Genomic DNA, 7,884 nt, shown 5'->3' on the forward strand with positions numbered 1-7,884 from the left:
GCCGCGCTCATTACGCGGCTATGCGCTACAGCTCGCAGGCAAGACACAATAAAGAGCAAGATTCCTATTGTGAATTAAGAAATAGTACTTTTTCCAAACCGGAGATGGGCGCTGAAAAGTAGCGCGCGAATCGAAACACCGGAATCAATAAGGCAAACACATTTCGATCTAATTGGTTCTGGAAATATCGGCGCCGCTACCTTCCGACCGGAGCCGAGTCTCTCTTCACGAGCCATAACACACACATACACACACACGCACGCACACACAATGCAACGGAAAATGGAGTGCCACAGGCGTCGATGGTGTTCCATCTCTGCATCACCCCTGTACTGATCGAGAACACACACACGCGCGCACACGCACATGCACACACACACAAATTCAATTGTCCTAATGACCCCTTGTTAGCAGAACGGAATCATTTCATAAAAAAGGCTGTAATATACAAAATGGGCAATTTCCTTGCTGCGAGCAGAACTGCTTCCACGGCTTAGGTGGAGCAGGAATGAGCAGGAGACCCCAGGCTGACCCAGCACAGTGCTAAATTAGCCTCAGAGACTTGTAATTGGTAAGCTGATGTCATTTAGAGACAGACATCTGCTGTGGCGTGATAATGAAGCTCTGTCTAAGGTAACAATATGACTGGAGAGCCATTACACATCTGCCAGTGATTAGGCAGGGGGAGGGGGGGAACGACGCACACGCATGTACCCGCCGCCTCCGTTTCACACAAAGTTGCGAGGCAGAACTTGTTGAGGGAAGAAACTGTTGCAGGGCACAGCAGCCCCTCAATACGCACGGGAGAGGGAGCTTCCATTTTGAAGCGGTGCAGGATGGGGCAGAGCGCCAGGAGAAAAACGGCCTCGTCTGTGGAATTGGCGTCTGTGTCGATAAAAAACGAGCTCTTGCTTTTTTTTCCCTCCTCCCAACGTGGCGGCCCTTAGAATGCCCACCTCTGTTCTCCCTATCGCCTGCTGGGAAGGAAATTGAAGTGTCAGACCATTCGTCGCTCTCAAGAGTGTATGATTTTAGCCGCCGCTGCCATGGCTCCGGCTCGTATTGGGTTGTGAGGCACCAGTTTAATCAAGGGCAGACAGCTGATCAGGCCGCGCTCGCCAGCCGCCGGCGAAATATGCAGACCTATTGTGGATTAATGGAGTTTGGAGGGTTACCCCGCTTTAAACGCAGGCAGCTTTACAGGGGGGGTATTTGGAGTCCAATCTGTTAATACTCGCCTGACCACTTAATAAGATCCAATAGAATCCACTTTGACAACAATATCATAAACAAATCCTACCTTTGAGCAGCTGATAATAGCTGATGTGTCTTACTGTGAGGGGAGAAGAAGAAGAAGAAATGAAAACTAAGAAATCCTGATCCCAACTAATTACAATTGAATCCCATATTGCCATTCAGACCAGTAAATGGTGCCCCGTCCCTTTAAGTGTAATATTTTGGCTGCTCAAATGATTGATTTCTTGCATTTTTAATCATTGATTAGTCTCGTTCATCAACATTATTTACAATGGGCTTCACCATTGAGTTGAATCAAAATGTCAACAACATCATCAGTTTCACAAAGAGGCAGAATTCATAGCAAGAGTGTTATACTGTATAGAAACGGATCGTACACACACTTGTATCTAATAAAGTGGCCATTGAGCGAAAATGTCTCATTCAGGCTCGTCTCCAGTGTCTGAATGTGGGTCACGAGTGCCGGTGGCCATTGCACCAGGTCAGCGTGTGCGTGAAGAGTCGATTCCCTGGAGGGCGTTCGCGTGCCATTTAGCCCTTCCTGCTTAGTTCAGCCATTATACTGCTACGTTCCGATTCATGTCACCGACTTCCCAGCTCCTGAGAGCGAGGCGAGGAAAGCCAAACGAGGGAAATCAGCTCAAAACAGAGCGGGGATGACGGACAGCGTTTTTGTGTGCGCGACGACCGTTGTTGTTCTCCGGCGAGCCCCGGGGGCGCCGGGCCGAATCCCATGAAATCAAATTACACATGAATAATCAATGTGTTTGTTTTGGCTTTTTGAGATGATACTTATTAGTGTGAAACCGAGTAGGTGTTTGTCGAGGGCCTACTTGGTTGGACGCGTTTTGTGTATCTGGGTTGTTTGTGCATCATCACGAGGGTTTATATTTATGCCCGTGTTTATTCTTACACTCGGCTGTCTGCAGCTTCCTCTTTTTTTTTTCTTTTTCCCTGCAAATGAGCATGCGAGCATCTGTGTGCGAAGGTACATGTGCAACTGGGCAAAGACAATTTTGAAGGGGGATATTAGAGATGGATGGATTACAGAAAATCTCCTAAAGAGGGGACAATCCATCATACACGCTTATTAGGCACACACCGTGGTTCTCAAATGTCATTTCTCTATCATATCTGCTGTCACCATCTCTCCATCCAATCCTCTCAGCTCAGCCCTGCGCTCTGCCATGGCTTTGCTCTCTCTCTCTCTCTGCCTCACCCCAACTCACACTCTCTCTCCCTCTCTCTCTCTCTCTCTCTCTCGCTCCATCTATCTCTTCACTCCTTCTCCTCCTCTTCCCTCTGCCCATGACTTTGCACAAACTGTAAGCCATTCAGGTTGCCTTGGTAATGTTAATAGGATTAGAAATGGCTTACGCATATCCACCATCCCGTGTCTGGGCATTGATTAGAGCAAAATCGCCTCCTGCAGTACACCACGCAAACACAAGCACACACACACATACACACACACACATACACACACTGCGACTTATGATCTGGTCTTTTAGTTCGGGCCGCCTCGGTGCTGGCTGTGTTCGGGGTGACTTCATGTTCTTGGCTCTCCTCATTAAATTCTAATTTCAAAATCTTTAATCCTAATGCCAGTCAGTTAAACTTTACTGCCGTTAAAGCACAACGGAGGAGAGATAGGTGCGTGTGTGCTGTTTAACTCACCTGTCTCCGCGTTTGCTCTCCAGGATTATGACCTGAGTCAGCTCCAGCAGCCGGACACGATAGAGCCCGACACCATCAAGCCGGTGGGAATCCGCCGCATGGACGAGAGACCCCTGCACCCCGAGCCACAGTATCCCATGAGGTCGGCAGCTCCCCACCCCGGAGATATCGGAGACTTCATCAATGAGGTAAGAAAGGAGGAAAGGCGGCAACTCACACCCTCCTGTGTGTCTCAGACGGGGATTATTAAAAACAGTCCCAATTGTTTTGCAAGGAGAGGAGATGAAAGGATCGGCGCCGCCACAGAGCTCCAGTTTCATTTTCAAGTTGAATGGCTTTCTTCTAATAAGCCTCGTATCTAAATAAACAGTTTGCTTCTTATGGCTGAAGTTTAGTATAATTCTGCCTTTGCGGTGAGAGAAAATTAAATCAATTATTATTAGGAGGTGTTTTCATCCTTTTTCCCAGCAGAAAGAAAGACAGGAAAATCTCCCAATGTATATATATTTGTTGGGACAGCCGGGAACGTGCCTGATTCTAACCGGCTTGGATGTAATTGTTTTTCACTCCGGCTCGCTTTGCACCAAAGCAGCGGCGTAGAGGCGTCGGCGCAGAAACAGGAGATGAGAGAGACGACGCGCCGGCTTTGTATCGGAGCGAACCGCCGAGCGTGCTCTTGTCTGCCCGGGGCCATCATTGACTTCGGCACGAAGGCAGACTGTAAAATGAAAAGAGCAGTCGTCTATTTTTCACAAGCTCCAACAGACAAGAGATCCACAGCATTACAAATGGAGCTCGCACCAGTTTTTTTTTTTTGTGCGCGGCTCCCATGTTTTTAGATTAGAACTTGATCTTTCTGCACTGCTCCACAGCCAAATAACCCCTCCGAAAAAACCCTCCTTTCAACGCCAGGCCGCATTCCATTTTACTCTCACCGCCTGTCACGAATACACAAACGCGCTCTTTATGTCATTAGGGTTCAGAATTAACGTTTTCGAAAAGACACAGAAACCTGAACCGGGCGGTTTGAGATGTCTGTGACCAATACGGAAGAAGTGAACGAAGCTCAACCTAGTATACACTTAAGGGAAAAGGTTAGGATCAGGACTACACAGCCTGAGTTTCAGACTGGCACCGCCGCTATCTGAGGCTGCACTTCTCAGTTGTTGTTTTCAGCCTGAGAAAGGGCAGACTGGAGCCAGCGTTCCATTCTGTGATGTCTCAGGGCCACAGCGGGGGTGTTTTGTTATTTTTGGCCAGTGTTATTACTTTCACAACGTGCATAATATTCCAACAACTTGATCATCCCTGCTGCACTTCTTTTGATTATTTTCCCCTGCCACCACTGCGAGTTTCAGCGTTATTTCTCAATACACCGTCTCGCTGAGCAAACGGTGGCTTAATAGCAATTAAAGCCATTCGGTTTGTGGATTCCATTGTTTTCAGTTGCCTGGTAGAGGATTTTTCTTTCTCTCCCCATTTTCTATGTTTAGAAATAGATTATCTGCATCTGTTGTCTACAAATCCTCCGGTGTTGTAAGTGTGGAACCCCTGCGTCTTCAAACCCCTACGTCGCTTGTTATGTTGCTACAGAAGCCATGGAGCACATGGGCCGCGTGCGCACACGTCCAGGAAATCGACGGCTCGGCCTCCGTTTAGCACCGCATGCGTCATGCAGAAGGAAGCAGGAAATTGGCTCGGAGCTTTGATAGGAGTCGTTAGAAGGCGGCTATAACGCTCAGTCATCGCTGACTCGGCGCGTACAAGGACCTGGGGCACAATCGGACCAGAGCGGGGGGAGGAGGAGGAGGAGGGGGGGGGGGGGGGGAGTGCTCTTAATTCAATTAGAGGGACAAAGAATTAGACGTAGCTTCAGCAGGAGGGCTCTGACCTCACTGCGGGACAAACAAAGGTCTATTAGTCAACCCCTAGTCTGCGTCCTCAGAGAGAGGCGACATTAAATACATTAGCGCAAAACTTTAACACGACCTTTGTCGGTCACAGGTGGACGGGGAGGTCGCGCGCCGCCGCCACGGAGGGAGGCAGAGACGGAGGCGTCGTATTGGTTGTTTTACATATCGCCTCATTTCCAAATGAACTTTGAACGCCCGGGCAAGGTTGTCGCTGAATAAGAACGCCTCTCGTCTCTCTCTCGCCCGCTCGCTCTCTCTCTTCCTCGCCGTCTGTGGGACAGTAACTCCCAAAAGTGAGGACAGTTCACCGTTTAACTAATGGAGGTGACTGTCTCCACACGGCAGCTGACTCATTTTTAATGGAATTACTGGGCCGAGTTCTGCGACTGACTAACCTTGTGAGACTGCCGGTGGGGTTTGGGTTCGAGATTGAGGGGCTATAACCAGCAAAGCAATTACGGCTGTAATTGTAATGAACGATCCATCTGTCATATTTCGCTTCAAATGATCAGCACCGCAGCCCTGAGCGAATACTTAACGAAAGCTAACAAGTGGAAAATAATCACTAAGTGCTCAGGCACTTTAATTCAATCCATCTTTTTATTTTAGAGCATTCCGGTACTGTATAATAGCAGCAAAGAGGAACCTATAAATCTTTGATAGTGAGCCGAGTTCTTGTTTCTCAGTTATGTTGCTCTATTTTTTGAAATTCATTTATTATTTGTTGGGTGTCCTCAGTTGTGGCGATAAGAGAAAAAATAGGCTGGAATCCAAGGCCCATCTTTGGCCAAAGCACATTTCAGCTGCTAGATTAGCAATCCATCAAGTCTCCTGAGTCGCGTTAAGGAATGAGGCTGGAAATCAATAGCAATCCATAAGGACCTCTTATGACGCTACGAGGACGCCAGGGAATGTTGAGTAGAGTCTTCAGACTGGAACCACACTCGGCCTCATGAGCCTCCAGATAACACGTTCACAAACATCCAGCTCCCAACACGTCAGAAATGAATTAATATTTTGCTATCTGGACCGCAGATGATTACAGACTTACAGTGCCTGTGCAGGGACCTCGGGGGAAGGTAGCCGGGGTCAAAGGCGGAAGGAGCGCCCTCATCAGTGGAGAGGATTCCACTGATCTGAGGCTGCTGGTCTCGCTCAATCTTGACTTTTGATCAAGCACCGGATAATCCCACATCCCAGAAGCACGAGCAGAATCCTGACCGAAACACAGAGCAAACTGGCACGACATTAGAGCGGCCGAATTAATCCGGACAAGAACCCGTTTTCCTGAACACGTAGGAGGCAGAAGCGCCGAGCGGTGTTAGGAAAGATTAGCCCGCCGCGGGGTGAGAGCCGTGTCGACGCGGCCGGCTCCTTGTTGCAGACGGGCGGCAGCGTGCAAACGGATGTTTAATCTCCACATCTGATTGTGTTTTTTTTATTTCCTTCTGTTCAGGGTCTTAAGGCGGCAGACAACGACCCCACCGCTCCTCCCTACGATTCCCTGCTGGTGTTCGACTACGAGGGCAGCGGCTCCACAGCCGGCTCCCTAAGCTCCCTCAACTCCTCCAGCAGCGGGGGCGACCAGGACTACGATTACCTCAACGACTGGGGCCCTCGCTTTAGAAAACTGGCAGACATGTACGGCGGGAGCGACGACTAGGACACTGGAGCCACTCCTCGAGGGGGGGGGAGGGGGACGGAGAAAAAAATTTGACGAAGAGAGGGAAGAATCCCAATTTCATGTTGATGGACATGGACGGCTTCTGATACGACAGATACTTTCAGACACGCGTGACGGAACTGTGACAGAAAAAGAAACAAAAAGAAACATTGATCCTGAATTTTTTTCAAAAAAAAACAAAACCAACCAACCAACCAACCTAGGCTTATTGTTGTAGTCTACGCATACATATGCTTGTTGAAAAGCTTAGGCATAAGCTGTGGTCCAGTTTTGGAGGATATGGGAGGGGACACTGGTGGACTGTCACCATTTGGATTGTGGGTATCGAATGCGCTCAGTTACACTTGAATTTCACAGTACAGAAGCACTGGGATATAATGTGCCTTTTTGTACATTTTTTTGGATCTAAATGATTAGTTTTATGTTCAAGGCTTTAATGGTACTGACTTTTGGAGTGATTTCGAAGTATGTTACACTATGGTATGCTTCTACATGCTTTTTTTTCTTTCTTTACACGATGCTCATGTTTGTTGCAACATTATTTAAAGAAACTACAAAGACGAGGAAATGAAGGATCATTCAATAGCTTGGAAGGAAACGCAAAACAATTAAGAGCAGCACTGTACAGTACGCTAGACCTTCTAGACTTTTTCACTAAAAAATTACAATTCTGCAGCTGGTTGCAAATAAAAGGGAGTTCTGAATCATACTTTTGTAGCAGATTTGTTTTGTTTTTCTTCTGAGGTGATGTAGTATTACAAAAACACAAAAAAAACTGTTTTGGTCTAATCTATGTACACTTCATTTGCCTTATTCATCATCCGATACTTTCAAAATTTTACTTCACTGTAAAAAGATGTGTGTACATAATGTTTTTTTTTTTTTTTCTTTCTTCTTTTCTTTTCGATGTAGTATATGAAGAAGTGCAAAAGGTTCCAAACTTGTAAATGTATAATTTGGACTACAAATTCAAGTTTTTTGCATGTTTTTATCTTTTCATGATGACAAAAATGAAAAAAAATGTTGTTTCCCAAATTTATTTACAAAGTGGAAAAAAATAAAAAATTCGGGTGACATTAAATGTGTAGATGTTAATGTTTTTTTTGTATAAAATATGGGGGAAAATATTGATTTAAAAAAGAAAAAAAAGAAAATTTGTGATCTTGTCAGCACAACTGTTGGGATTTGTACCAAATGGGGGGTTGGAGGCGGGGGGGCGGGATGACACGCTTGGCACTACTTACTGAATCAGCTTTAAAGACTGGAGAGGTTTTGGACTTGAGCCTTGTGGATAAACATATGTACTGGACACGACCTATACATCTCTGACCCCGAACATAGAAATAAAATGCT

At 46.7% G+C, this 7,884-nt stretch overlaps 1 protein-coding gene across 1 annotated transcript in view; it reads left to right on the plus strand.

Annotated features, from left to right (window-relative positions):
• The window catches only part of cdh2 (cadherin 2, type 1, N-cadherin (neuronal)), a 55,299-nt gene extending 48,095 nt beyond the window's left edge, over positions 1-7,204 (plus strand). The window contains exons 15-16 of the mRNA XM_076144682.1: positions 2,958-3,122; positions 6,304-7,204. Coding sequence (XP_076000797.1) covers positions 2,958-3,122; positions 6,304-6,510 — 372 coding nt within the window. The 3' untranslated portion in view covers positions 6,511-7,204. The remainder of the gene's footprint in view (positions 1-2,957; positions 3,123-6,303) is intronic.
• The last annotated feature ends 680 nt before the right edge of the window (positions 7,205-7,884 follow it).

The sequence above is a fragment of the Genypterus blacodes genome, unplaced genomic scaffold (assembly GCF_046128005.1).
Source record: "Genypterus blacodes isolate CSIRO-AG114 ecotype Tasmania unplaced genomic scaffold, CSIRO-AGI_Gbla_v1 ptg000029l_1, whole genome shotgun sequence".
Taxonomy (NCBI): Eukaryota; Metazoa; Chordata; class Actinopteri; order Ophidiiformes; family Ophidiidae; genus Genypterus; species Genypterus blacodes.